We start from the raw sequence: 14736 nt of genomic DNA, 5'->3' as shown, positions 1-14736 counted from the left end.
CTTATGCCATATCAATTGTGAGTTGTTCTTGATCATTTGAATTGTTCTCCGACAGAGAGGGAAGTATTTGTGGGCTGGGTCTAAGGTTTTAAGTAAGCTATCATTTAGACGTCGACTCATTTGGATCTGAACAGAAACAACATGTTGCCTCTCCTCTTTGTCTCAGGTCAGTATTCTCATCAATATTCCCTTGTACATTCATCACTTCAAATCACACCTGCTCTTTCGGAACAGACTTTGTAGTATGCATTGTACAAAAGGGTGTGTGTATAAAAGGGTGTGATTTCAGATTCACGATAGTAAAGCTAAACACACATCACTGTTTTGATTGTGCCATTCCACCAAGATAATATGACTGCTGGTTATGAGTTTTCGTTAGCATTATTCAAACTAACGGCAAATAATCTGTCCTATTCCCATTTCACAGGCCTGTTCACACTGGTCTCCTGCCAGACTCAGCGGTTTCACTTTGTGGGTGACAGGAAGAACTTTACAGAGGCACAGAGTTTTTGCAGGGACAGATACACAGACCTGGCCACCATTAACAGCCACACAGATATGCTGCGTTTGCTGGAAATCACGCCTGCTGGAGGGACACGTCTTGTGTGGATTGGACTCCAGAGGGGAGCAATATGGAGGTGGCACTGGTCTCTTTCTCTTACTGGTTTTTATGCCGCTGGGCAGCGGGATTTCCGTAACTGGAGAGGCGGGCATCCACTGGTGGATCAGAACAAAGATGGCTGTGCGGTCATGGAGCCAGATGGGAGATGGTTTGAGGACAGCTGTGAGACTGCCCGACGCTTTATGTGTTATAATGGTGAGTGTTTACGGCTACCTGCTCAGTGTTATGCCTGACGGAGTCAGTGCTGTTTGCATGGACTTTTACAGGGCATTAGGGTCTCTACTGCACTGTCGACTTTCTGGTGTTTGTTACAGCTGTGCATAAAAATATGCTTTAAAACAGAATTGTGCAGCCCAGTCTGACGCTGGCAGAACTGTTGTTGGTTTCAGCTGGTTTCGCTGTATGGACAGCTGTGACAAAAACGCAGAGGGATTCAGAGTGAAAAACGTCCAGCAGCCGGTCAAGTGTTTTGTTGCTGTTGGTGGTGGTGGTGTTGTCGTTATTGTTGTTATTGTTGTTATTGTTGTTAGTCACAGCCCCTTTAAAAGTCTCACTAGCACAGTTTGTGTTTTCAAAAATATTTACATTTGGTTTGTTGGGACTAATTTCCATGTCCAGTTCTCTGGAGGAGACGTCTTCCTGATAATCAGTTAAAGGGCTTATGAGGAAATATAGTAAGAATCTGGGTCTCCTTGCCTGTGTTGTAGCGACAGGGAATGACTCATACCAACTGATTGAAGAGAACAGGTCCTGGAGAGCAGCACAGGACTACTGCAGGAGCCTGCACACAGATCTCGTGAGTGTTAGGAACCAAACAGAGAATCAGGAGATTAGGGAGGCAGCCCAGTCTCAACAGGTGTGGATTGGACTCTTCAAGGACCCTTGGGTGTGGTCAGACGACTCCAACTCCTCCTATCGCTTCTGGTTACCAGCTCAGCCAAACAATTTTCGTGATGAACAGAATTGTGTTGGGGCCAGGGTAGCCAGCGAGGGCGGCTGGAATGACGTCAGGTGCAACATCAGCCGGCAGTTCTACTGTGAGGGAGGTGAGCTGTGTCTGGAACTGGCTCTGTCACAACCCGAATGACCAAAGTAAAGTAATAAAACATACTGTAAATTCAACATTAAAATCACATTTTAATGTGAACAAACTACGAGCCTGGGCCAAAGTAATATTTAGTTTTATGTTAAATAGACACATTGCAAAAAAGACAGACATGCTTATGTGTGCACGAGAAAGCAACAGTTGGTGTCCATAAACACGGTCTAACAGTTAAAATAGTTAGGGATCGAAACGGTTCATCTTTTGAATGCACTGTTCCCTTTCCACATTGCATCCTGTACAGAAATGAAAAACGTGGATCCTTCACCTTCTCTGTCACCTGCACCGGAGCTCCTAACTACTGAGGCCCTGGGCAACCAATCAACGCCCATTATCCCACCGACATCATCTACAACAACCCAATCAAATTCTCAGTCTGCAAATACAACAACCAACACCACTGCCATCATCCCCCAAACACCAGGTATAGCGACCAATCGCACATCTAATTCTCATTTTCAGACTGCACACTCAACAGCTAGCATGACTGCTAAATACTACAAACACAGAGACTCAAGGCTTTACTCAGGCTAGTTTTATCCATAAAATGTCCACATCAGACAGCCAAATGCCCAGTCCTAAGGCCTGATGTCTGGTTTCAAACACTATAGTCTTTGAATAACAGGCAAACCTGTTTCCCAGATAAAACGTGAAGGCTTCAGGACCAGTTGTAAGGGCCTTGGTCTCAGTACTGTGTTTTATCTGTTTGACAGAGCAGCCTCTTTCCTGGGCTGGGGGGGGGGGGGGGGGGGGGGGGGTTTGTAGTATGCTCCAAAGTCACTAAGTTACTATGTGACAATGTCTGTTGTACGAAATGTTGTACAGATAACAACTGAATTGATTTGTTATGTGTGGCAGTACATATCGCTGTCACTTATGGAAACCAGGGGAAGTAAAACAGTCTGACCCTGCTTTTCATTTGTCACACAGACAACCTGGTTCTGATCCGGGAGAACCTGACCTGGAGCGAGGCTCTGAGCTACTGCCGAGACAACCACGTGGACCTGGTGTCTGTGCCGAGCCCTGAACTCCAGGACCTGGTGGTGAGAAAAGCCCAGAATGCCTCCACACCACATGTCTGGCTGGGCCTACGCTACACCTGCAGGTTTAGTTTCTGGTTCTGGACAGCTGGAGAGGTACCAGGCTGCTACCAGAACTGGGCAGCCGGTCACGGGCCGAGCGCCTATGCTGAATGTGGCTACTCTGGAGCTCTGGAGGCCTGGGAGGGGAATCGATGGGTCGGACTGCCAGACACAGAGCGGATGAACTTCATCTGCTTCACCTGCAGGGGTAGGGATAGGAGCCAGGCAGAGGGAAGGCTGGAATGAGGAGCGATTTCAAAGAGAGTGTTTACCCGACAAAGTTCGGCTTAAAGTCAAGTTAGGTTTAAAGTCAAGTTAGGCCCACTGAGTTAAAGTTAGGCTTACTGAGTTAAAGTCAGGCCCACTGAGTTAAAGTTAGGCTTAGTGAGTTAAAGTTAGGCTTAGTGAGTTAAAGTTAGGCTTACTGAGTTAAAGTTAGGCTTACTGAGTTAAAGTTAGACTCACTGAATTAAAGTTAGGCTTACTGAGTTAAAGTTAGGCTTACTGAGTTAAAGTTAGGCGTAGTGAGTTAAAGTCAGGCCCACTGAGTTAAAGTTAGGCTTAGTGAGTTAAAGTTAGGCTTACTGAGTTAAAGTTAGGCCCACTGAGTTAAAGTTAGGCGTAGTGAGTTAAAGTTAGGCCCACTGAGTTAAAGTTAGGCCCACTGAGTTAAAGTTAGGCCCACTGAGTTAAAGTTAGGCCCACTGAGTTAAAGTTAGGCGTAGTGAGTTAAAGTTAGGCTCACTGAGTTAAAGTTAGGCCCACTGAGTTAAAGTTAGGCCCACTGAGTTAAAGTTAGGCCCACTGAGTTAAAGTTAGGCCCACTGAGTTAAAGTTAGGCTCACTGAGTTAAAGTTAGGCCCACTGAGTTAAAGTTAGGCTCACTGAGTTAAAGTTAGGATACTGAGTTAAAGTTAGGCTTAGTGAGTTAAAGTTAGGCTTAGTGAGTTAAAGTTAGGCCCACTGAGTTAAAGTTAGGCGTAGTGAGTTAAAGTTAGGCCCACTGAGTTAAAGTTAGGCCCACTGAGTTAAAGTTAGGCCCACTGAGTTAAAGTTAGGCTCACTGAGTTAAAGTTAGGATACTGAGTTAAAGTTAGGCTTAGTGAGTTAAAGTTAGGCTTAGTGAGTTAAAGTTTGGCTTACTGAGTTAAAGTTAGACTCACTGAGTTAAAGTTAGGCTTACTGAGTTAAAGTTAGGCTTAGTGAGTTAAAGTTAGGCTTACTGAGTTAAAGTTAGGCTTACTGAGTTAAAGTTAGGCTCACTGAGTTAAAGTTAGGCTCACTGAGTTAAAGTTAGGCTCACTGAGTTAAAGTTAGGCCCACTGAGTTAACTTTGAGGATCAAGTCAGGGGGTGCCACCCTGCTTTGTTTGTTGTAATCCTGTGGGCATGTAAAGCCCTTTGAGACTGTAAACAGTGATATTGGGCTTTAAATAAACTTAAACTTAAACTTAAACTTGAAACTTAAAGTTAGGCTCACTGAGTTATTGTTAAAGTGTTCAGTTCGGATTACATAACACTTTTTAGTGTCTCTGCACTTTTTAGTATGAATTCACCAGAGCAAATGACTCAGAAACCGCGCCCTCGGTCAAGGCAGTGCACGCAGTGTTAGTGCTGGAGGGGAGCGTCACCCTTCTCAAACCATAATGACCCCTGGCCTCAGTAGTCTTCAGTGCCTCAGTCTCAGTTTTCCAAGCATCTTTTTTATTTCAGAGGAAAAGAACATTTTCTGTCTCGACCTGAAAACTAACCTCCCTGATCAGCTCAGACCTATCAGGTCATGTGGAGCTGTGGCGGTTTTCCTCTGGACACTGTTCTCCTTCATCTTCACAAGCAGTGTAGCAAAGCTGTCTTTACACGACTGCTCTTTAGGACGGGATGTTAAGCCATTTTCTGATTTAGTTATGGACTGTTTACTGATGTATTGACTGAACATCAACGTGTAAATAATGTAAATCTTTGGTAAATACTGGTCTGTTGAAGTAGCATATCAGAAGAATTATACTGACTAATTACAAGGAGGGAAAGTAAACTCATATCTCAACAAAGGTGAATTTCTCCCTTTACGGGAAGTGAATTCAGTTAACGCCAATGGGGAACTTCCCGTGAATTACACGTTCGTTATGAGTTTGCTCCGAGCACATGCCACTCAGAGCTGTTTGGGAATAGGCTGACAAAGCACTGTCATAGAGTATTCATAGATGTGTCACACAGTGTTACAGATGCTTGAGTCAGTCAGAGATAACCACAGGACAAGGTGAAACTGCATATGTTATGTTTGTTTTTGGTCTCTCTTGTGTGAGGTCTCACAGTGTTTTAGATTGAAAAGGATATTTTCGTGCTGTTTATACCTGACAATAGCTGTTTCATGTTCTGACTAACATATGCTCTGTTTCGTCTGAGATATGAAAATACAGTCAATGTGAAAATTATGAATGAATAAAGTTGAATAAAGTTTATGAAGTTTACAAAAAAAAAAAAATCCCCTGAAGTTTTTTTGAGCCTGACTTTTGCCGCTTTATGCTATGACAGGGAGGTGACTGAGTGGAGTCTAAATACCAACCCTCTAACGGCTTTTCAGAGCCCTTGAGCTGAGGAGCACACTTTAAAAAGTGCAAAGGGCCCTTTTCCTGTCCATAAAGCTTGGCGTGAGACAGAGCGTGAGCCCGCACTGAACATATGGGAATGTAAATCAGGAGCTCAATAGCCCCGCCCCTCTGTCTCATTTGCATATTTACATTGCCCTTCTGGTTGCTCCCTTGGCTGTCTCCCCCTGACCTCTGGGGTCACCTCTGAAGTCAGCCGTCCTAGACCCAGAGGCCAGGCTGACCTCACCTTCACTCTGAGCTGAATAGAGTTTGCACGGCATTGTGTGGTGATGCACACAACTGCCCCTCACGCAACCCTGTCCGCAACAAACCCATTCATACCCTCCACTTCCCATGTCTGTCAATGACCCGTCATTACCAAACACCTGGCTCTGCTGCCTACTCTCACATACCTCTGATTCCTGCTTGTCTTACTGTATCTGTCAGCACTCGCTCTGATACTAAATAGAAACTCTGCCTGCCTATTACCTTATACTCTTAAAACCACCCGCTAACACTCTACGACCTTAGCAAACAAGGACAGGGCAAAGACTTGGGCGCACAAATAAAAATAATAACATTTGACAAATCAGATGATTTTCCCCATGGGAGATTTTTCTCTTTATAACTGACCAGGATGATGATAATGATTGCATGAAATAGCCCGGAGTTTTACACAGAAACATCATCTATTCCCATTTCCTTTAAAAGTGATTTAGACTTTTTTTTCCTACCCTCTTTGGTTGTGTGTTTAAAATCTGTTTTGAAAATAAATAAATAGATAAATAAATAAATAGATAGATAATAAAACAAATCTGAAAAAGGTGTCTCCATGGACTGCCCCAAAAAGGTCAACTCAAAATTCACTCACATACGCATCTACCCCTCAACTGTACACTGATCAAGCAGTCAAATCTCATTTCGATACAGACATTCAGTAATTCAGTCTGTTTTGGATGTACAATCTGATATGTACAGTGGAATTGTTCATATCAGATTGTACAGTTTGTACCACTGCATATCAGGGCAGATTAGCAATGCATTTAAGCCTTTGAAATATGATATTTCATTATTAAACTGGTGTTTCAGGTGCTAGATCTTCACAGATTCTCCAAGCAGCATACTCCTATCACTTCAGTGTGCCAGAGAACAATTTGCTAAGTCTGAGAATTGATTCATGTTGCTGAGTTTTAGTGAGACTTCGCAGCCCTACGTGTAGGAACTCCTCTGTATCTGCATTTTGAGAAGTGGATTTTAAACAGTATTGATTTGGTTCCTTTAATAACATTTTTAGGAAGGACAGTTTGCACACATTATAATACATGTCTGGTACTCTGCGTGTACACATTTACAGCTCTTCCTTCTTTCGCTACTGAGTCTCAGTACAAACATCAATTGTAAAGAACAACCAATTATGCACACACACACACACACACACACACACACACACAGTGGTCACCAAATTTGTCAGTGCAGTTCAACGGTAACATCCAACTAAATCCACTGACTCAACCCCCCTACCCCCCCACCCCCACCCCCTCCTTTTCTCAGCCTCCTCTTGTGTGCTGTCCAGCTGCTGGTGACCTCTGAACCCTTGACTCTCACTCCTGACCCCAGGATCCTTTCCCACGCCACACCCTTTTGTGTGCAAATCGCCGTGGCAACATGAGTGGCCACCATTGCCAGGGTAATATATGTCTCAGAGCTCTTAAGAACGTGGTGTGAAGGAAATGATCAGAGTTACTCTGTGGCTGCGCTTGCAGAGGCTCTCCTGAACCTATAAGAGAATACGATGAAGCAGTGTGTGTGTGTGTGTGTGTGTGTGTGTGTGTGTAAAATGTATTTATCAAGACTTCTTTGCTACACATCCTCCTTTAGCGTACACACGCGCGTGTGCACGAACACACATACTATATCAAACTGTTATGTTACACACACACATACACACAGAAACATTATATCAGAGTGTTATATTACTTACACACTCACACACAAAACTCTATAACAGCCTAAACCACCAAAAATCTATCTTAGGCCCCTTAGACTTGTACTTTGACTGAACAACCATTGTAACACGGCCACACAAGTGAAGCCGGTCATAGTTCTCTCTAGTTCACTCATATCTCTCTCCCATCCATCCACCTGTCATCTCTACCCCTCTCTCTCTCTCTCTCTCTCTCTCTCTCTCTCTCTCCGCTGCCTCCTCTATCGCTCTGCAGCCTTCATCTGGTCCCCTCCCTCTCTCTTTTCCCTCTGTCACTCTCTCCATTTATTGTGGCTAAAGAGATTTTCTCCATTGAGACCCTGTTTCTTAGGTAACCTCACTCCTGCATGTAATGAGATGGATGAAGAAAGAGAGAGAGAGAGAGAGAGAGAGAGTGAGAGAGAGAGAGAGAGAGAGAGAGAGAGAGAGTGAGTGAGAGAGAGAGAGAGAGAGTGAGGGAGAGAGAGAGAGAGAGAGTGAGAGAGAGAGAGAGAGAGAGAGAGACATGTTGAGCCACACAGGGAGATGGATAGATCGGAAGCAGGACGCAGATGAGGAGGTAGGGATGAGAAAACTCCAGTGAGGAAACTATACAAAATCGCAGCATAAAGTGCAAGTAGTGGCAAACCTGGAGAAATGACCAGTGCCAGTGGTGGTGCAGGACGTGTCGGAGGCCGAGGGAGGTCAGCCGGAGTTTGATGAATACATCAACTCAACTTTCCCTCTCTTCTAAAGTAACTTTTATGGTGACTTTTCCTGAATGCTGTGAAATTTCTCCTCACGGTGAACAGGATGGAGCCGGGTCAGGGAGTTTGGTTAGAGGCCCTTGGTGAGTATTCATGGGTAATGATGTAATATGAAAGTAGCCGATTTTTGTGGCAAACTGTTAGGGTTTCTTCAGAGATGTTTTGCTGTGCTGGAGTGTGTTTCATGACTGTAGTCCAAACAAGATTGACATGAGACTGATTTGTAAATGAACAGAATGATCGATTTCTCTGTTTCAGCTGTCAGATAGGATGAAAATCAAGGTGATTTTTACTGATATATGGCAAGTGATAACTATGATAACTCCAGTACACCTTTCTGAAACAAGGCTTAGAAAAAGGCCTTCACAAACATATGGAGGTTTTTCTGATTTGTGAATTTACTGAGGAGTTTCATCTAAATGTTTGGGTGAACTCCTGCCAAAAAATTTGAAAAGCCAAAAAAGAAAAAGGCAAATTTGAAAAAGTCAGATTTCAACACAATGCCATGAACAAGATGAGTCTACACAGATAAATGTGTATTTCTTTGGTCATAAGTTCAATTTTTCCAGCTGCAAAGTGTAACAAAATGGGTGTAATATCAGCCACAATGCTTATAACACCCTTTATAACAGTAATGTATTCTGTCATAAATCTGTCTAATCCTGAACACACCAACAAAACAAAAAATAATTCTGTTTCTGTCTACTTTCAATACAGCTAGTCAGAGTGGGGCTAGAACTAGGTGTCTCTCTCTCTCTCTCTCTCTCTCTCTCTCAGTGGGAGCCTGGGAGCCTAGGGCTGATTGTCCAAACGCAATTCTTGTGTCTTCCTGATCTGAGTGCAGGAGTTGTGGATGGACATCATGCCTCAGGTTCACCTCTGACTTCAGCAGACAAAAAGAGGTTGAGATGGAGGAGAAGATAAATAGAGGGAGACATGTGGACACCCACCAGCATCAATAAAGCAGGAATGAGACATGTTTGAGATGGTGTATGATAAGTATGAGATTTCTAGACATAAAATATGCTAAACTCACTTTTAAAAAGTCAGATATTATTGTGACTGTATACATCCAGAGGAATTTGAAATAGGCTATCAAAGTGGGAAACACTCTTAAGACTTTGTTTTGAGAGGTTTTGAGAGAAGGAGTGAGTCTAAGAGGGAAGAGATGGTGTTCTAAAGCTTCACTTTCAAGAGAGAAGTGTTATTCAAAATGCAAATGACCCAGATCAGAACACAACAGAGCCACTGACCAGACTAATCTTGGTTTGGACACACATGCACATACACACACCATCACTAATCCACTTCACACTCACACACACACAGATCGAGAGTCAAAAACCTCTAACTAGTCACACATATCCACAGCTCAGTTATGACCAGTTTATCTATAATCTAAATTTGTTTACCGTAGATGAAAGTGTATACAAACTTTCTGAGATTTAAAAATATCGTGTTAGAGCAAGAAATGCTGATTTCAAGAATCCCTCTCTCTCTGTCTCTCTCTCTTTCTTTCTCTCTCTCAAATATGTGTACTCAATTTAAAACAAAACAGTTTCAGTTTAAATGGTGTGAGCCTCCATAAACCAAATTAATTTAACTAATTAAACCCCAAGTCTTCTGTGTGAATGTTACCTTGTCATTTAGGTCACCAGGTCACCGACCTCACACTGAGTGTTTGTAATGACACCGTGACACAGCGAAGGAGTCTGCTCTGTTCACACTGCAGAATAAATCATCTGAACTTTTCCGTGGACCTTATCAATGTGAAAGGAGAGCAGCTTTTGGGATATTGTGATATTGCAATATTTATAATTGTAACATTGAAACATTGAGATATTGTGATATTTACAGTTGTAACATTGAAATATTGTGATATTTGTGATATTAAAATAAAACGATGACTGTCATCCATATGGGAGATGGGAGCAGTTTAGGTCTGAACTCAGAGGAAACTGCACTGGGCAGACGTAAGTAAATATCTGTAAGCGTCTCTGGATCAGCGTGCCTGGTTTATGACTACATATATGACTACATCATTAAATCTTAATAAAAATATCAAATTCTGTTGAGCTCCTTCTTTGAACCCATTAAAAAATGTTTCATAACTTCAAAACGTGCTTAAACCAAATGAGATGGGGGGTAAACTGACAGGCAGAGGAAAAACCTTTTCACACGTATGCTGAAAATGCTTCAGTTGTGTATGCATGTAAAGATATTTTCTATAATATTATCATATTCTGTGTAGAGATGTATATATAGACAAAGGTCAAAATGGACTGGAGGACCAAATCCTGCCCAGTAGCTGAACACCTCTCATCCTGGCCTGTTCCTATAATAAATCACATGTACTTATTAAACTGGTGATGACTTTTACAAAATATCGTTTTTACATGTTATTTTCTGGAAAATAATCTTTTCTTCTTTTCAGACAACAGAAGTTTGAAGGGTTTTTTTACAGAATAGGATAAACATAGAGATAAACAGTGTTTAAATAGGTCAGAGTAGGTCATTGTGTAAATAGTACGCTCTTTGTTTAAAACACTTCAGTTCCATGTGTTGTGTTGGCCTGTGTGATCTGACACTGATTCATACATCAGAGGGACTCAAGGGCCAAAGCTCTGCGGCTTTTCAGTCTGATGCTGTCGTTAGTGCCGCCAGCCAACTGTCAGTTCAGTCCCTCCTGGTCTGGCCATGCACTGCCTCTCCTGATCCTGAACAGCACCTGTTCCAAACTGATTCGATTACATATACATACATATACAGCACTGCATATACTCTTTCTTCACCTCCTCTAATTCCCGCTGTTTTGGAATGAGTCTGTACAGTAACGATATTCACAAAATTAGAATTCAGAAGTGACTACAATTTCATTTGTGTAGAGACTGAAATGAATGGGAGGCCGCACTCATAATCACCAGAAGCCACTACGAATGATACTGCAAAGACTAGCAAGAGAAAGCAGAGAAATGTGAGTTCCACTGGAATGCCACCGTCACGGTCCAGACCAGTACCAAGTCCTAGTCCATGTTTTCCTTGTGTCTTGTCTTGCATGTCTTGTCCGTCTGTTCCAGGTTTGCGCCGGTCCCTGTTTTACCCTGTTCCCTGCCTGTTTCCCGCTCACCTGCTGCCACTCACCTCATCAGCCACAGCATTTAAGCCCTGCCTGAATCTCCCCTCTCTTGCCAGATTATCTTGCCAAGTTTCTGATCATTGTGCTATTTGCCTTGTTGCATTCTTGTTCTTTGACCCATCCTGTTTTTTGGATCTGTGACTTTTACCTGTTGTCTTTGAAACTTCTATCTGGATCTGTTGCCTTGTATTTTGCTCTTTGATCTAGTCTGTTTTAGGGTTTTTGACTTTTTGCCTGGTGTTTTTGGTACTTCTGCCTGGACCTTTTGCCTGCCTGGCAGTGACCCAAGCCTGTTTCCTCCTTGTGAGTTTTGTCTAGTCCCTGGTTACCTTTGCCTGGTTTTTCTGCTTCACCATACCTCCTGACTCTCTGCCTGTTTTTTGACTACTGTTTTAGCCTTAGCCCCTACCTGAATCTTTCCTGTATTTTTGCCCTTTGCTTTGGACTTATTTCCTCATTAAACTACTAAGTCACCTCTCTTGCCCTCTGAGTCTGCTTTTGGCTCCTTAGCTCTAACTAGGCCTCACTGGCCCTAACAAGCACCTCTTCCTTGGGTGATGTTTTAGGTCCTGAGGGTGTTCAGATGGATGAGAATGACTTGTCTGCTTTACTTAACTGGCCAAAACCCTGAATCATAAGATATGCAGCGCATCTTATGACTTACCAGTTTCTACAGATAATGTATTGGGAACGTCATCACTGCAGCAGCACCTCCCACAATCCTTCATTGGAAACCCCCAAAGACACTTCAGAGAAACAATCTGCTCAAGCAGTTTTCCACCAGTTAAAGGATTTATTCCCTTCAGCACATATCCTCACTCATCCCGACCCAACACTGCCATTTGTTTTAGAACTGGATGCCCATGCATTTGTAAGGGGACAGCATGGTGGCACAGTGGGTAGCGCTGTCCCCTCACAGCAAGAAGGTCCCAGGTTCAAGGCCTAGCCTTTCTGTATGGAGTTTGCATGTTGTCACCGTGAGTTTCCTATGGGAGTTCTGGTTTCCTCCCACAGTCCAAAGACATGCAGGTTGGGTGAATTGGAGACACTAAATTGGCCCTAGGTGTGAGTGTGTTTGTCTGTGTGCCTGCCCTGGAATTGACTGGCAACCTGGGGGTGTCTCCCCTCCTTTCACCCTATGAGTGCTAGGATCAGCTCCAACACCCCCCGCGACCCTAATTAGGATAAGCGGTTTTGAAACTGAATGAGTGAAGTTGTAGCTGTCCTTTCGCAGCATCATGGCACACCCTCTAAAATGTATCCCTGCACCTTCTACTTTTACAAGCTTTCCCTTGTAGAGCAAAATTAGGATAGGTAACAGGAAATTATTAGCCAAGTTGGCTCTGCATTACCAAATCCATTACTACTGACCTGAGTATCATACATCAAGAATAACTGTCTTTCTTGGTCACCATATCACCTGTCCTTAAGGTCATTCTATGATTACACAAGCAATCAATCTCATGGATCTTTCTCACAATCCTGACACCTGCTGTAACACCTGTTAAAATTCCTGCCACCAACACTGACACCAGAGTCTATTCACTAATTCTTAACTTGATATTCCTTTTGAATATATCAACCTTTATGAGTAAAATTAAGGCCACTTGCAGGCAAATGTTGAGAAGATATGTTGTGTACATTAGTGACATTCTCATTCATTCTTCTAACTTCATTGGAACATATTAACCATGTCACATCAGTTTTGCAGCACCTTCTTCAGAACCATCTATACTTACAGGCTGAGAAATGGCAGTTTCATCAAACTACCATGTCCTCCTCAGGACAGATGATTAGTCCAGAAGGAGTAGAGAATGACCGGTCCAAAATGGAAGCGGTAATTTCCTGTCCAGAGCCTACAACAATGAAGAAATTACAAAGATTTCTGGGTTTTGAACATTTTTATATTCAGTTCATTCAAGGTTTCAGTTCTGCTGGAGCCCCTCTGATATTACTACTTAAGTGGATGCCTTGGACATAGGAGTGGAAGCAATTTTCTCACAAAGACATGCTTCACCACCCAAACTCTCTCCATGAAGTTATGATGTGGATAATCATGAACTGCTTGCCGTCAAACTTGCGTCAGAGGAAAGGAGGCACTGGCTGAAGGGGCCTCAGGAGCTTTTCATGGTACTGACTGACTATTGCACTGCCTAACACAGCCAGTCAGCCAAGAGACTGAATCCCAAGCAAGCCAGGTTGGCCATGTTCTTTTCTCAATTCTCCTATCACCTAGCTTCAAAGGACACCAAAGTTGACACCTTGGCTTATCAGTTTGAGGGGGAGTCTAAGCAGAAGGATTCAAGTCCCATAATCGCCTTTCACTGTTTTATGGCACCCACCCAGACACACTCTCACACACCTCTGTTTTGCGTAGCCAGGTATAAGTAAAATCACAGAATTACTCACTTGAAAATTCTGGTGGCCATCCTTCACTGATGACCTGAAGGATTTTGTTCTCTCATGTCCAGTCTGCACTTGACCTAAGACCCCATGGTCTTTGTCTTCAGGTATGCTAGAACAACCACCCATTCCCACTGACCCTAGAGCATGATAAACTGTGTATTTCCATGTATGTCCTGGTAATCCATGTAGCTCCACAAATGAATCCAGAAGTCCCATCATTACAGACATCTTACTCAAATGCTGATTTTCACCTGAGGCACAGGTGTGTGTACTCCTAAGCAAGACACTGGACATCCAGGGCCGAACTTGGCATAGCCTTGGTCTATAGTCTGTGAACAGGTTCTGTGACACCTCTGTGGTATCTGATGAAGATTAAATATAGACGAATAATAATCCATGTGCATTGCTCAGTATTGGTGTGTGAATAATAAATACTGTAATAAATACACCTGAAAATTATGCTGTGAATCTTTCAGACAGCTTGCCCTAGCATCCACAGTTCCTCCCTTCATCTTCTCATTGTTTATGGAACCAGGCTGGAAGAGTAACCATGCTGAGTGTCAGTACTGCCAGGACTATGGAATTTGGCTGCCCTGCTGGCCATTCTGTGTATTTCATGCCATGTGCTTTTGTTTGTTTTGGTATTGCCATGTGCTTCTGTTTGTTCCTGCGTACACCTGCCCCCCCACCCCCCACCACCTGATCCCTATTATTACCTGGATTGTTTCATCTAATAGTCTGTCTTTGCTGTTAGTTGTTCTGTGCATTTAAGTCCTGTGTTTGTACCTGTTCTTTGTCAGACTGTGACTGTTATTCCCTGTGCCTGTCTTTGTGAGTCATTGACTTTTGTAATTTGAAATTTTTTGACCGTGTTTACCTTGACCTGTTTTTGCCTGCCAATTTGGATTTGTCGCCTTGTGGATTACTGGCTTTGACCTTGATTGAATTAATTCTGACCAACCTTTTGCCTAAAGCTTTGGATCCGTTGCTCTGTGGATTTTTTGGTTTTGATCGCTTGATTTTTCTAATAAACCTGATTTTTTTTTGTCTACTGGGTCTGCAATTGGGTCT

At 43.0% G+C, this 14736-nt stretch overlaps 1 protein-coding gene across 1 annotated transcript; it reads left to right on the top strand.

Moving 5' to 3' along the window:
• Nucleotides 1–351: 351 nt before the first annotated feature.
• Nucleotides 352–3052, top strand: LOC115819768 (secretory phospholipase A2 receptor-like). Its single transcript, XM_030783269.1, has 3 exons — nucleotides 352–817; nucleotides 1330–1547; nucleotides 2648–3052. The coding sequence occupies exons 1-3, from the start codon at nucleotides 352–354 to the stop codon at nucleotides 3050–3052; spliced, it is 1089 nt and encodes a 362-aa protein (XP_030639129.1).
• The last annotated feature ends 11684 nt before the right edge of the window (nucleotides 3053–14736 follow it).

This window comes from Chanos chanos, chromosome 8, assembly GCF_902362185.1.
Source record: "Chanos chanos chromosome 8, fChaCha1.1, whole genome shotgun sequence".
Taxonomy (NCBI): Eukaryota; Metazoa; Chordata; class Actinopteri; order Gonorynchiformes; family Chanidae; genus Chanos; species Chanos chanos.
This window is presented reverse-complemented; position numbering and strand designations above follow the sequence as displayed.